The sequence below is a fragment of the Mesoplodon densirostris genome, chromosome 18, assembly GCF_025265405.1.
Source record: "Mesoplodon densirostris isolate mMesDen1 chromosome 18, mMesDen1 primary haplotype, whole genome shotgun sequence".
NCBI lineage: Eukaryota > Metazoa > Chordata > Mammalia > Artiodactyla > Ziphiidae > Mesoplodon > Mesoplodon densirostris.
The window spans coordinates 43,983,840-43,998,873 of NC_082678.1; the positions used below are offsets into that span (position 1 = coordinate 43,983,840).

Here is a 15,034-nt window from a genome sequence, read left to right on the forward strand (position 1 = left end):
TCACTTTCTAGTCTGCCCCCTATAAAATTGCAAATCTTGTCCACCATTCTCTGTCCTTCTTATCCTGCTCTATTTTTCTTTATAGCACTTGTCACCGTCTGACTTCTGATGTATTTTATGTATATTGTCTGTCTCTTCCCCACTAAAATGTAAACCCCAGGAGACTGGGAATTTTTAAAAACTGCTAAGTACTTCTATTACCTGTCTGACATATAGTAAGGTCTCATTAAATCTCTGTTGAATAACTGAACTTCTGTATGTCTGTATGTTTTGGTGGAGGCTGGCGCGTGGTTTGGGCCAGGTAGAATCTGAGGCACTAAGGGATACCAGGGGAGAGGTCCAGCATTTGGGTTTGAAGATGATGACTGAAGCTGTAGGACCAGCCCAGAGGAACATGGACATAGGGACAAAGGAGCCGCCAAACCTGCTTCTCCCCATGTGCATCTTGATGGGTGGGTGAGACCTCCATCTGCCTGGTCACCAGACAGGCACCTGAGGTCATCCTGGACTCCTCACCTCCACATCTCACTTCTCAAACAAGTTCTATGTTATTGTCTAAATATCTCCAAAATCTGCCACTTCTGTCTGTCCACACTATCACAACCATCCTCTCCCCCAGACTACTGCCAACCCAGCCTGGGGCCTCTGTTGGTCTCCACCATACAGGTTAAATGGTTTTCCTAAAACATCTGACCTTCTCTCCCTGTCTGAAAATCTTTCAGTGGGCTCCCCACTGCCCTGGGGGCCAAAGCGCAGCTCCCACAAGGCCCTCTGTGCACGTGGGCCGGACTCTGAACTCATCTCTTGCCGCTCAGCCTATAGGCCCCCAAGGCGCAGGACTTCCTCACACCTGCGGGCCTGGGCTCAGGACTCAAACAAAGCCAAAGAAGCGATTCTTGTTGGGAGAAGGCTTTCCTGCGGACCGCGCTGTCTCCTCTGGCCCCCCTGAGCCTCACTTCACGCCCACTCGTTACTGACACTGTCTGGCAGTCTATCCCCCGTGTGGCTGGGGGCGCCTGAAGGAAGTACTATAATTGCAACGGGTCTGTGTGGGTCACTGCTACGTCAGGGAGAGGAGACTGGCAAGGTAGCCCCAGGGAGGCAGAAGGGGAGCCAAGAGTCAGTCCTAGAAGCCAATGGGTGAGTGTGCAGGGTGTTCCGCTGCGTCAGCGAGGCCCGAACCGCCCTCGGGAGGAGGAGCCTGGGCTCCGGAGCCGCGCAAGCGGCCCTCGTTCCCACCAAGGGGCACTGACCACTCTGCGCCCGCAGGCCTGGCGGGAGTCGCAGGGCTAGGGCTCACCCGGCTACCCTCCCAGGCGAGCTTCCTCTCTGGGCTTCTGCATCCGAGCGGAAAGGGCGGGGACGCCCGCCAAGCCGTGAAGCGGGTGGACTGGAGTCCTCGGCGCCGCAGCAGAGCCGACAGTCTTCCTGCGCAGGCGCTCTGCTCAGGCTGGGAGGGGCGGGACCTGGACGGGTCGGGGGGTGGAGTCAGCTCCTGGGCCCGCCTCCACCAGCTCCCGAGAGCTGCCGAGTGCTGGGCACCCGGGCTATTCTAGGGGCTTCAGGTGAGCAGGGGGAACAGAGGGGTCAGGAGACCTCCCTCGAGGTGGGGCCGTCGGTCTGACCGCGGGTCCCTCTGTCCTGCCGTCTGCCAACAGCCGCCTCCGCGGAGAATGGGAGAACAAAGGGAGGGGGCGGTTCTGGGGCCCCTGAGGGAATCCAGGGTCCCAGGGCCCCCGCCTTGCCCGCTGACACTTTCGGTTTCTCCCCGAGTCAGACGCGCCGCCCTAGAGACCCTGGGCCGGCGCTGGGCGCAGCTGCCGCTCTGCGTTTGCCTGTCCATCTTTGTGTCTGTCTTTGTGTCTGTCTGGCTGTCTCCGAGCTTGCCTCCACTTCTAGAACTAAGCCTCCGGGACACCGACATCCCGCGAACCCTCGCCCCTCTCCCATGGCAGGTAAGTGGGCGCAAGGCCGAGGGTCTCCGTTATCCGCCCCCCGCCACGGACTTGGGAACCCGGTGTCGGACGCATCCTCCGGGAATGTGCTCGGACTGGCTGTGTGGGGCCCCTCCCTTCCTCCCGAGAAGCCGCCGCCCTGCTCCCCCGCCCCATCTTTCTCATTCTCTTCCCACCACATTTTCCCCGCAGCCTCGCGGCCCATGGGCCAAGGGGTAAAGAGATGAGGTCGGGGGCCCCTTCTAACCTACTCCTGTCCCCCCACAGGCTACTTGCCCCCCAAAGGCTACGCCCCTTCGCCCCCACCTCCCTACCCTGTGACCGCTGGGTACCCGGAGCCGACGCTGCATCCTGGGCCCGGGCCGGGGCAGGCACCAATGCCCGCCCACGTGCCTACCCCTGCACCCGGCTTTGCTCTCTTCCCCTCACCCGGCCCTGGGGCCCCGGGACCAGCTGCCCCCTTTTTGCCACTGCCAGGGGTGCCTTTTGGCCTCGAATTCCTGGCGCAGGTGAGTGAGAGGGAAGGAGGGAGGGAGGGAGGAGTGACAGGGAGGGGACCCAGGCGACTAGGCCGGCCAGCTGATGTCTGCGCGTTCCCCTACTCTCTTTCCAGATTGATCAGATCTTGATTCACCAGAAGGCTGAGCGGGTGGAAAGTGAGTGGAAGGAGGAGTATGTTGGGCCTCGTGACGGGGGCAAATAATGGGCTCTTGGGCAGGCGCTGGTGTCCGAGCCTCAGTGTGTCACCCCTTGGCAGCGCTCCTGGGCTGGGAGACCTGTAACCGCTACGAACTGCGCTCTGGAGCCGGACAGCCCCTGGGTCAGGCGGCGGAGGAGAGCAACTGCTGTGCGCGGCTATGCTGTGGCGCCCGCCGGCCCCTGCGTGTACGCCTGGTGGACCCCGGGGACAGAGAGGTGCTGCGCCTGCTCCGCCCCCTCCACTGTGGCTGCAGCTGCTGTCCCTGTGGCCTCCAGGAGGTGGGTGGGGAAGGATGGGGCCAGGGAGAAACTTGGGTAGGGGGCAGGCCGATGACCGGGGCACGACTGGGATGAGGCATGAGATGAGGCGTGCCTCCTGTGGGAGTTGGGCGCAGGTGGGATGGGAGGTGAGAGGGATGACAGGTTGTCTAGTGAAGGGGATGGGAGGTCTTGTGAGGGGAGACAGGTGATAAAGCTAGACCGGTGAGCACTTGGGCCAGGGTGCCTGGCTGGGCAGTGATCCTGTCTGCCGCCCACTCCAGATGGAAGTACAGGCTCCACCAGGCACCACCATTGGCCACGTTCTACAGACCTGGCATCCCTTCCTCCCCAAGTTCTCCATCCAAGACGCTGACCGCCAGACCGTCCTGCGAGTGGTGGGGCCCTGCTGGACCTGTGGCTGTGGCACAGACACCAACTTTGAGGTATCAGGAATAAGGGGAGATTCCTGGGACATTCAGAAACCAAGATGATCCGTGCGGCAGGATGGCCAACAGGACGGGTCAAGAGCTCATCAGTCCAAATCCACTGTGATGCCTACCACATTTCCAGTTTTCCTCTATTCAGAAATAGGATGGCCCATGGTCTTATAAAAATATGGCAAAGAGGGTTTCACCTTAAGGGCCAATGCTGATTGTGACCTGCAGCCCTGTGTTGAGGGAGAAAAAAAATCTAAGGTCAGGCTGGATTTAGGGTGAAGGATGCTTACTGAGTGTACCATGGGCTGGGCCCGCATGGCCGCTGTATGAGCCCAAGCCCTGGAGCAAGCACTAATTTAACTTGTTAACATCCTGTGGCTTGCCCTGCCAACCGATAAGTCCAGACGTCCACCCACCCACCCCCAGCCTGGAATCCTTCTTACCATGCATTTCAATCACCAACCTGGAGCCTGGAGAACCCAAGTGATGACCATTTCAAAGTAAGGCCTGGGAAACACCTTACTTTCTAGAAGACAAAGGCACTTGAATATCTGTGTAGATAAGGGAGAAACAACAGGTATATCCCAGTAGACTTTCCAAGGCTTCTGATGATGTACCTTATCTTAGGTTACTTTTAAAAACTGAGTCACCTTGGTAGCTGGGGGAAGGTTCTGTGATGGGAACTGGTTGGGAAAGGGGTAACTGGGTGAACTCTGGTTGGGAATATGTAGATCGTGGGGTTCTCATCGGGCCAGTCTTCCTTTTACATAATTATGAATGGTCCATATTTGGGGCTGCACTCTTGGGACCGCAGGGCTGACTGGGAGAGGCCCTACCCACCCTGGGACTGGTCTGCAGGAAATGCCCCAGGGCTGTAGGACCACGGGGGGGGGGGGGGGGGGGGGGGGGGGGGAGATGGGAAGGACATCGCTCTAGTTCTAGTCACTAGAGAACGAGCATAGGAAAAAGTCCAGGAAGTCACGGTGAATTACCATCCACATTGGCAGGGCCTGTTGCTGCTGGGCCCAGGGAGGCCAGTGGAAATCCTGGTCCTCAGAGGCCACTTTCTGCTGTCCCCTCCCCCCACTAGATGGGCTTGGATCCACCCTGGATGAGGCTTGCATGCCATGCTAAACAGAGCCCTCCCTACCTTGCAGATGCGAGGACCACAGGCACCCCTTTGGGCCTTCTAGCAGCCTGGTCAGCTGGTAGAGTGCAGCCAGGCATTTAGCAGCCTCCCTTGCCCGCTTGGCCAGGCTACTCTGTGCAGGGCACAAACTGCACAAACCGTGGGCGGCAGGGACTTTGGTAACCAAAACAAACCTAGTGACTGGCCATCCCCTAAGGAGATTAGACTGTATTGTGCTTCTGTTTCTCCCAGCACTGATGTCTAGTAGTCACATGTGGCCTTTCAAGAACAACAGATCTGAGTCTGCAACCTGATTTTTGCTGTGTACTCACAGTGTGACCTCGGGTGCCTCAGTTTCCCCAGATGTCACATGGAAACCCAAGGCTTTGGGAGGACTCGCTAGGTGTAGAGCCTGCACAGTTCGTATGTGGTGACTGTGGGAGTGAGACTGGATGCCAATGAGATCAGGCACATCTTCCCCATGCGGGTCCTTCCTCCCTCCCTCTTTCTTTCTCTCCTGCCAGGTGAAGACTCCAGATGAATCCCGCAGTGTGGGCCGCATCAGCAAGCAGTGGGGTGGGCTGCTCCGAGAAGCCCTCACCGATGCAGATGACTTCGGCCTGCAGTTCCCACTGGACCTGGACGTGAGGGTGAAGGCTGTGCTGCTGGGAGCCACATTCCTCATTGTGAGTCGGGGCCCCCGCCCCGCCTCCCCACTGCCCTTTTACTCTCACTCTGAGGCTTTGAGCACTTCTTGGTCTCCTGCTAGGAGGGTTAGGGACAGACTCTATGGGGGCTTGTGGTTCCAGACCTGGGTTGTGATAGCTGAGCCAGGCTGGCCCAGCCAGATCTCCTGCTGACCGTGCCCTTCCCTCAGGACTACATGTTCTTCGAGAAGCGAGGAGGCGCTGGGCCCTCTGCCATCACCAGTTAGAGGCCACCTCGGGGTGAGGAGACCATCATCTCAACCAGAATTCAAGATGGTCACCCGCCCTGGCCCCTCCTCAGAGGCAGCCCCTTTCCCTCCGTGTGCACTGCAGGGGAGAGACAGGGCTGCCTGAGAGGCTGGTGGCTTGGTGCCCCATGCCTCCCCTGCTCCCCTGGCCTGCTTCACCTGTAGCCCCTACGGAAGGGTATGTACGAGAGCCCTTCCCCTGCTACTTCCCACCACTGCCTCCAGCAGACCCTCAGCACACGGGTGTATCGGCTTTCCAACTTTCCCTGCCGACTTCCTCCCAACCCCCTCCAGGGTCTCTGCTCCAGATGAGGCCTTAGAACGCAGGGTTTTATGACAGGGCTGGGGTGGGGAAGGTCAAGCAGCACCGAAGCCGGCAGACCCGGTCACCCTCTCCCCGCATCAGCTTGGCCAATTAGTTCAGCCTCAGATGATGGCACTCTGAGGGGGATCCCTACCTCCCCCGCCCCAATAGCTATAGGGCCAGGGCCCCAAAGCCGACTTCCTCTCCCTCAGCTGGTGCTTGCTTCAACTTCCTGTGCCTTACCACCCCTTCCTACCCCTTCCTTAGGAAGGAGGCTGCATCTTTTATGTTATATTCATATAAACTTTGTAACTTTTTGGACATTGGAAGATGTATGTAATGGGAGAGGGCAGGAGAAAGAGTTGGGTGTGGGAAGAAACAAAGGGAACTATGACAGCTTGGATGGGCGGTGGCTGGCCCATCTCATAATCCATGCTGCCAGGATCAAGTGTCCTCGAGTCCAAGAGAGCCACTTTCATCACCCATGATGGCCCCAGACCAAGCCGAGGCAGTTTGGTCCATATGCCCCAAGTCTCCAGGATGGCTGCTCCCACAGAGCCCAGGGTGGTAGCTGATGGCAGCTCAGGATGGTTGTTCCCGTGGCCCAGAATGGCCTCTTGCTCATTTTCCGTGGCGACAGAAGCTTCCCACGGGTGTGATGTGTCGCTGCTCTGTTCCTGCAAGTCCTCCTTTGTTGGGAACGTGGTGGGCAGAGTGCACTGGATCCTCCTACGGCCAAGGGAGCTCACGCCCTCAGAGACCAACGGGCAGGGTGAGGAGACACTCACCAGTGCCCGATCCCAGGCTCCTCCGGTACCTGCCCATGGCAGGCTCTCCCCAGGTGGGAACACACTCTGTCAGGACCTTGTTCCGGTTCTGCTTGGTCCCACGTGACCAGGCCCTTGGTCCATCTGGTGTCTGTGCCCAAAGGAATAGAGCTCAGGGCCGGGCCAGGACGTAGCGACTGGCGGCTGAGAGGTCCCACTGGTAACGCTCCAGGACACGCCGGCAGTCCACTCTGGACCAGCTGCTGAGGTAGAAGAGCTGGTCCACCTGTGGGGACGAGAGGAAGGACAGCTGGCGGCCAGAGGGCCAGGCTGGGAGGGGCAGGGATCTGAGAGAACGGTGTGGCTGTACCTTGAGGTTCCGGATGGCAGAAACCACGTCACCCCCGGTGGCTCTTAGAGCCTCCTGGCACTCCTGGTGGGTGACTCCATGCACGCTCAGCTCCACCTGCCGGGGACAAAGCCTCACTTAGGCCCTTCGCCAGCCTGTAGCCCCTTTTGGACACCAGGACACTTCAGGGAGCCCTCACCTTCATAATCCTCCTCTGCAACTCGGGGTCAGGCAAGGGTCCCCCAGAGGGGACAGTGGCCTTGCTGGCTCCAGGCGCTCCCACAGGGTGACTGTGTAGGGGTTCTCTTTTGGGCCAGGGAGGCCGCTCCCTGGGAGGCTGGCTGGGCTGGGAAGAGGAGCTGGTGGCTACGGGGGAGCGGGGGGGCACACCTGGGGGTCCCTGGGGCACAGTTCTGGCATGTCGAAGTTCGGGGGAGCTCGACCCACCTCCTGTGGGGCGGGGGCCCAGGGACAGAACCGACTCCAGACTCTTGGAAATGCCTACACATTTGAGAAAAAACAACTTGAGAGGAAGCCCAGCTGCCTTCTTCCCATTCTCTGGCTATATGTGCTGTCCTCGGGGTGGTCTTCGTGTCGGGGGGACAAGAAACCAGGTGTGCAGGATGGACGCCCAGGCCAAAGCAGCTGAGGGTCCAAAGAACTGCCAGGGGCTGCAATGGGGAGACGCTGTCTAAAGTACAGCCAGGATGTCAGCAAGCAGAATGGGGGCCAGGAAATCACAGGTGGGGAAATCATATCTGCAAAGGCAGGGCTTCAGAGCAGGGGGCATCGCTGGAGGCTTATCCTTGACGGCCTCGGAGACCCTGGAAGCCCTGTCCCCACCGCCATGCCCACCTTTCGTCCTCTGCAGGGCCACATTCCTTCTCTGGCCCCGAGCTGGAGGGGGATCCCGAAGCTTTACCTTCACTCTGTCCCTGTTGGAGAGTGTTCCAGTTCATTCTCCACACCCCCCAGCCCTACCCCATATAGCAGTGCCCTCTCCCAAAGAATCTCTGGGGCTTCCAGGCAGGCCGAGACCTGAGTGGAAGCTCCAGTGGGAAGGCAAGTCCAGCCTCCCCTCCAGCTTTACCCCACCCTCCTCCCCAGGTTCCCCTTCCAGAGAAGTTGCTGGACTTGGTTGGTTCCCCCAGTTCAGCTCTGCCCCCCACTCTTTCAGGTCCTCACCCATCTATGTTTCCCTGGTGTCGCTCTCCCCGGGCAGGGGAGCCTCTGAGGGCTGGACGGGTGGCTGGTGAGTCTACCAGCGTCACTGCCGAGGCTGGGAAGTTGCCCACTTTGAATGTGCGACCATTCTGGCCCTTCCAGGTTGTGGAGTCGGGGCTGTGGGAAGAGGCTCTGGTGAAGGGGATGGGAGCCAGGGGAGAGTGAGGGCTGGGCTCCAGCCCACATTCAGCTCACAAGCTGTGCGCCATGGAGCTGCATCTGCCCGGAGGAAGGGAAGCTTTTTTCTCTCTAAAACAAAAGGGCTCTATGGGCCAGCGGTGGCCCCAGCAGGGAGGCCAGGACTGTGGTGGAGCTCTCAGGGCCCAGTGGGGAGAGGAGGAGATGAGGCAGAGGACTGGGGTTCAAGCAGCTGGGGAGAAAGAAGCTGAGCTGGGACCAGGGCCAGGAGGGTGGGGAGCGAGTCCTCCCCCTGGGGATGGGCGGGAGGCACGAGGCCCTCACCTGCCCTCGATGACAGTGATGGGGTCACCAGGCTCCATCCTCAGGGCACCGGGCTCTGTGACATCCCTCACGCAACGTCCCTCAGGAGGCCAGGCCTATAGAGACAGGAGGAGAGGGTGGCTGGGCTTGTGGCCTGAGTCAGAAGGGTTATATGGGAGCAGACTGGAGACCATTCGTGCACCCAGCAAGCAAACCCATACCAGGTATGTCCTCTGTCCTGGCCCCAGGGTGGGACTATCCCTGTCCCTCAGCTGTAATCCAGTGGAGGAGGCAGACCTGGATCCCATGCCAAGCTGGACACAGCCCAGGGGTCAGGGAGCAACAAAGGGGGACCCTGCCTCTACCTAGGGGACCAAGGGGAGAGTCACCCTGCACACTGCTTTTACTCCACACCCAGGCCCATCAGATCTGCCTCCCAAGCACCTCTGGGAATTTTCCACTTCTCCATAGCACCACTGCCTCGACCCTCATCCAGACCTCTTCATCTTACTTCTGCTTCACAGCCATTGTGGCCTACTGGTTTTCCTACCTTCAGTACCATCCTTCTAATCCATTCTTGCACCAAACCAGAGTGACATAACCTGTAAATGTAGCTTATAACTCCCCTGCTCACAACCCTTCCATGGCCCCCAGGTGCCCTCAGAGTTAAGGACTAAACTCCTTTAATAGTAGAGTATATAGTGATTTAGGGCACAGCTCTGAAGTCATATTGACTGATTCAAATCTCCAGTCCTCCACTTCCTGTGTGACTTTTGGCAAATCACTTAAACTGTCAGTGCCCTAACTGCCCCCTCTCTAAAATCGAGCTGGGTTGTTGTGAGGATTAAATGAGTGAACATGTATAAGGATACACGTAAGGCACTTAGTACAGTACCTTACACAGACCGAGTGCTCTAGGTGTTAGCGCTGGTGATTTACCGTGTCTCACAAGTCCCTCCTTGGTGCACCCCTAAGATGCCTCTGCCACCTCAGTCACCGCACTTCCCCCCCCCACGCTGAACCTTTCCTCTGCCTGTCAAACACCCACTACATCCTACTGCTCTGGGCTCTGGGCTTCCCTCTCTCCGCCCCAGCCCCCGGCCCTTCAGCCTGCATCCACTCGACCCCAGCTGTCTCCCTGGGGCTCTGAGCACCCTGAAGGCGAGGACTGGATCTGCTTTGTTCAGAGCCAGGTCCCAGACCCCAGCCCGGGAACCAGTATACGTTAGTCTTGTGCATGGAACCCTGGGAGAGGGAACGGAGGGAAAAGAGACTGTTTCTGGGGAGGCAGGAGTTCCCACCTCTTGGAGCAGCCCTTCTAGGTAGGAAAAGGTGGGCCGGTCAGCAGGGTGGGGGGCCCAGCAGCGCAAGGCGAGCGCGTAGAGGGCCCTGGAGCAGAGCGGAGGCCTACGCAGGCGGGCTCGGTCCTCCTCCAGCCGCTGCAGGATGAGGTACGGCGGGACCCCGGCCCAGGGCTCCTCGCCCCCGGAGAACATCTCCCACAGCGTCACCCCAAACATCCACACGTCCGAGGCGGAAGAGAAGGCCCCGTGGCGCAGGCTCTCCGGTGCACACCTGCGGAAGGGGAGCTGAAGGGGGCTGGATGCGTGCCAGGTGTGTGCCCCGGAGCGCCCACCTGCCACTGTGCACGCCCCTTTAGTGCGCCCGCCGTGGTGCTCAGAAGTCCTCCTTTCCTGGCCCTTCCAGACCCGACGACGACTCCTCCTCCTCCAGTCCACGCCTCCCTCAGAGGACCAGCCCCTCCGCACCCCCTCAGCTCCTGCCCTTCAGATCCCTCCCCTCCGCCCGGCCCCTCACCAGGCGTAGGGGATGCGGCGGGGTCCGCCCATGACGTAGTGGCCCCCGGCGCCGCCCAGAGGCCGCACCAGCCCGAAGTCAGCCACCTTGATTGTGCGCGGTGAAGCCAGCAGCAAGTTGCGCGTAGCGAGGTCTCGGTGCACCAGCCCGCGGGCCCCCAGGTACGCCATGGCCCCCGCCACCTGCCGCAGGAAGAGGCAGAGCAAGGCCACGGGCAGCGGGGGCGTGGGGGCCGGGGCGGTCAGGCGTGCGTGCAGGGAGCCCAGGGGCGCCAGCTCCATCACCTGCGGGAGCACAGCCGTGCGAGCGGTGGTCCGGCCCCACGAGACCCTGACGCTCACCCTCCTGTCGCACATCGGCCCCCGGGACTGTCCCGGGAGCCGGCATCTGGGTCTGCTCACCATCTGCAGAGGCTGGCCCAGTACGAGGCCGTGCAGACACAGCAAGTGTGGGTGTTCCAAGTTCATCATGATGGATACCTCTCGCAGGAAGTCCCCTAGCTCAGTGCCCTCGGAGCCTTCAGGACCCACCCGGAGGGACTTGACAGCCACTGGGACCTGGGGGTGGGGGGAAGCACCATCAGGCAACGTAGGGAACAGTTACGCCAAGGCCAGAGCAGAGAGGCACACAGAACAGAGGGAGAAGCTGGCCCAGGTACCCAGAATGAAGTAGGCTCCCTGGAGACTCACAGCCTTGCCACTGGGCAGTGTCCACAGCCCTCGGTGCACCACACCAAAGCAGCCGGAGCCCAGAAGCTCCCCTCTGCACACAGCCCGGTCTGGGATCAGACACTTGAGTCCCCCATCTGGCTCAGGGAGGGATGGAAGGTTGTCTGAGGGTGGGGTGGTCTCCTTCTGCCCTGGGGCAAAGCCCCCGAGGATCTGAAACAGTGGTGGAAATCGTGTGTGTGGAACCCTGCATACATCCTTCTCTGCCACTCAGCCCACCCCCTGCCGGGGCCTGAGCTGGACCTTTAAGCCTCTCACCGCCACCCCAAAACACACACCTTGTAGACCCAGTTCTTAGACTTGAGCCCCGAACGGTGCCTCTTCAGAGCTTCAGCCAGTCTACGCTGGGCTGGGGGAGGCCAGAATCAGAGGGATGGGGTAATGGGGGAGGTGGGGAGCAGGATGCAAGGGATTTACAGGCAAGCAGGGGGCTGGTGGGTGTGGTGTGGGGGGACAGTAGCAACTAACAGGCTGCGGAAGGAGACAGCAGAGCCTTGGGGCAGGGGACCCTCACCAGGCCGGCCCATGCCAACGCCGTCCAGATCCTCAGGTCTCACAAAGTCGAAGTGCTCTGGCCGAGTAACATTAAGCTCCTCAAGGATGGGTCGGTAAAACTGGGCCAGCTGGATGTCCTGGAGCAGCCGATGCAGCCACAGGGAGCCCGCCTCGGGGAGCATGTCTGGAGGAGGAACCCCTGTGGTGCCCTGTCCCCCAGACACATGGCCCAGGGTGGGCACCTGAGACACTCAGGAACCAGAGACATGGTTGCCTGCTCCATCCTCAACCCCTCAGAAATACTCAGGTACAGAGGGAGGGACGTCAGAACCAACCAGGATTCCTGCCCCTCACACACACAAACCCCAGGAAGAATGTTCTCCTCACACCTAAGATTTCACCACTGCACAGACTTCAGGTGTGTGGCCCTGCTCACTTTGAGCTATTATGGCACACTGCCCATACCCCTAGGCCACCCAGATTCACCACCTTTTAGACCTGAGATGCACCCTTGTACACACCCACTCAGGTACACCTGAGACATTCTGACCCACCACATACACTCCAGAGATGCCCAGATACACTAACCACACCATACCTGAGATACGCAGGTACAACACACACACACACACACACACACACACACACCTATAGATGTGATGCAAAAGACACCTGAGACACCCAGATACATGTCCTCTCAAAGCCGAGGCATTCCAGTATACGCTGCCGTAGAACACCAGGCTTCCTGCCAGGTACCCCTCACACACACCTACTTGAGACATGTTGAGTTCACTGCCTCCAAGATACACCGCCTCATGTCTGAGACACCCAGGTCCACACAAACACACACAACACACAAGACATCAAGCTACGGTGTCCACACATACCTATGTTACGTGGGCAGACTGCCTCCTCTGCCCAGAGACGCCCAGGGTCACTGCCTCTTCTGCACCTGAGGCAGCAACATTTGAAATCAAATAGGGCATTTGTGATGGGCGGTTAAGCTCAGGTACTGCTCAGAGCCACCCAGTCTGCCAGGTGCACAGTCCCTTCCACACCCACCTGAGCTCAGCTCCAGGTACAGAGCCTGGCCGGCACACCTGAGTCACTCGCTCTAACCTGGCTCCAGGGCAACTCCACCAATCTTTATTAAATAAGGCTCTAGGTGCTCTGGGTGCCGGCTGCCTGCACACACACCTGGCCCCCTCCCTCCCCCTACTCAGTGAAGCCCGGAAGAAGCGGAGGACCCCAGACGGGGTCCAGATGGACACTCGGAGGTGGCGAGGAATCGAGCACGAGCAGGGGCGGGGAAGGCGAAAGCCCAGGACGCTGGGAGACCAGCACCAGTAGCCAGGTGAGAAGGGGAAAACACGAGATAGGGGACAGGAGAAGACGCGCCCGCGGAAGGTAAGGACTGGGGAGGGGAGGCTCAGCACCCGCGGACGCGCTCCCAAGCGACCGCCGCCCCGCCAGCCCGCTCGCCGGCGCCCCTGCCTCCCCGGACCCTCACCTGGCGAAGGCGGAAGCGGCAGCTGGGGAGCCTCCCAGGCTGCCGGGACTAAATCCCGGGGAGGGCGGGACGGAGGCCGCGGGGGGCGGGGCCTGGCGGCTTGGCCCGGGTCGTCGGGTGGACTAGGTGAGGGCACCTGTTGGCCGGTCCTCCGCCAGGCCAGATCCTGAGAAGCCTCCCTTCCCCTGTCCTTTGCTCGCTTCCTTCCCACCCTCTCTCCACCTTCCCACCCCCTTTCCAGACTTCTCCAAAGAACTTCTCACCCCTCCCTGGACTTCCTCCTCGGTATCCCGTCCCCGTCTCCCCTACCTCCTCTTACCAAATCCTCCACCTCTCTCAAGCAGAGCCCCACCCCTTAAATGAATACGCACCTAGTAGAGATATCCCGCCCAGGCCCCGGGAATATAAGGCTAAACAGAACATAGTCGCAGCCCCCTAGTAGGGGAGAGGGCTTCCTGGCACTCTGATGGAGGAAGCCGGCCTGGTGCAGCGGGCTTGGGAAGGGCGCCACGGCAGAGGTGTTGATGGTGGTGCACGAAGTCAGCTCCCAGCCCGGACAGAGTCTAAGACTGAAGCCATTGGCCTTTTCCCAGCTCTGAAAGTCCTTTTCCCAGTCTAATGTGCTGCCCCTGAAAAGGACCATTTGGGGAGCTCCCCAGGGTGGAATCTGTGGGGATTCTTGTGGGGGGGGTGGCTGGGGAGTGGAGACAGCTTCTGAGTGGCTCCTCAGCCCCATCCCGGCTTGGTACCTGGTCTTGGTGATCAAGGGCAGCACTCCATGCCTCAGGGCATGCATTCCCATCACTGGCACTTCCTGGCCTCATTCTGGTATAAGCCCCTCCCCCCATGTCACCACTGCTGACCCCAGGGCCCTGTATGGTGCTACTTGGCCTGTGGGGCAGGGACACAGTCTGGCTCAAAGAAGGCTCTGAGGAGAAGGATGCTCTCTCCTTTTCCCTCAGGGGTCCCAGGGAGGAAGCCACCAGCCTTAGGGCATCTGGCCTGTCTCCTTCTGTCTCAAGGAAGGATGTGTAAGCATAGCAGCTGCTGTCCCCAGAGTCCCTTGGGAGGAAAAGCCCACCTCATCTTGGTAAATACATGGGAAAATCCAGCCTTAATGGGAAAAAAATCACAGTTCACAGTTCTACTTCTGTGGTTTTCTTGCCAATTATCTTGCCCTCCAACCAGGCCAGATGACAGATGTGATTGTACCCTCCACATCTGTCATCTCTGATATACTGTGGACTAGCTCCACACAGTAGGGGATGGATCTGTCTTGTTCCTCCTAAGGTACCTGGGACAGTGTAGGCGTATAATAGGTGCAAGGCATATTGGTTATGAAGAAGACTGCTCAATCTTATTGTTATTCCTTTGTTCGTGATCTGTCTTTTCTCCCTGCTTTTAAGATATCATTGGTGTTTCATAGTTATATTACAAAGAGTCTAAGTATGGATCCCTTTCTATTTATTCTATTGTATTTCCTTTGTTTATGAATTCATATCTTTCACCAGTTTTGGAAAACTATCAGCCAGTATCTCTCCAGATATTCTTTTTCCTCCTTTCCTTGTGTTCTCTCCTTTGAGGACTCTGATTAGAAGTATGCTAGGCCTTTTCACTGTCCTCCAAATCTTTTTTTTTTTTTTTTTTTTGTCCTTCAAATCTTTTAACCCCTCTTCTGTGTTTTCCATTCTTTGTGTCTCTGTAATGCAATCCAGGTCATCTCTTCAACTCTCTTCCAGTTCACCAATTCTCTCTTCGATTATGTCTGATGTGCTGTTTAATCCATACACTGAGGGGTTTTTGTTAGTTATAGTTATATAAACATTCCTAAACTTTCTATACTGACAGTACTTTACTGAGGTATAACATATTCAGTAACATGCACAGGTTTAACTGTACGGTTCAATGCATTTCAACAAATATACATATCCATTAATGCAGATAAAGACCCAAAACATTTCT

At 58.6% G+C, this 15,034-nt stretch overlaps 2 protein-coding genes across 5 annotated transcripts; one reads left to right on the plus strand and one right to left on the minus strand.

Annotated features, from left to right (window-relative positions):
- The first annotated feature begins 1,225 nt into the window (after positions 1 to 1,225).
- On the plus strand, positions 1,226 to 6,061 carry PLSCR3 (phospholipid scramblase 3). Of its 3 annotated transcripts, XM_060081679.1 has the most exons (8): positions 1,230 to 1,565; positions 1,778 to 1,955; positions 2,223 to 2,464; positions 2,569 to 2,611; positions 2,713 to 2,933; positions 3,197 to 3,358; positions 5,006 to 5,167; positions 5,359 to 6,061. In XM_060081679.1, exons 2-8 carry the CDS (start codon positions 1,949 to 1,951, stop codon positions 5,413 to 5,415), a joined length of 894 nt encoding a protein of 297 aa, XP_059937662.1. In that variant the 5' UTR covers positions 1,230 to 1,565; positions 1,778 to 1,948; the 3' UTR covers positions 5,416 to 6,061. The 3 variants fall into 3 exon arrangements, with proteins under 3 accessions (XP_059937663.1, XP_059937662.1, XP_059937661.1); XM_060081680.1 differs by having other exon boundaries at positions 1,226 to 1,955; positions 3,269 to 3,358; XM_060081678.1 differs by having other exon boundaries at positions 1,230 to 1,955.
- A 618-nt stretch (positions 6,062 to 6,679) lies between these two features.
- TNK1 (tyrosine kinase non receptor 1) lies at positions 6,680 to 11,744 on the minus strand. Of its 2 annotated transcripts, none has more exons than XM_060081677.1 (12): positions 11,582 to 11,744; positions 11,346 to 11,416; positions 11,029 to 11,220; positions 10,741 to 10,896; positions 10,340 to 10,623; positions 9,823 to 10,096; positions 8,543 to 8,637; positions 8,042 to 8,197; positions 7,712 to 7,791; positions 7,056 to 7,357; positions 6,878 to 6,973; positions 6,680 to 6,793 (listed from the first exon to the last, which is right to left on the minus strand). In XM_060081677.1, exons 1-12 carry the CDS (start codon positions 11,742 to 11,744, stop codon positions 6,680 to 6,682), a joined length of 1,983 nt encoding a protein of 660 aa, XP_059937660.1. The 2 variants fall into 2 exon arrangements, with proteins under 2 accessions (XP_059937660.1, XP_059937659.1); XM_060081676.1 differs by having other exon boundaries at positions 8,042 to 8,212.
- Positions 11,745 to 15,034: the final 3,290 nt, after the last annotated feature.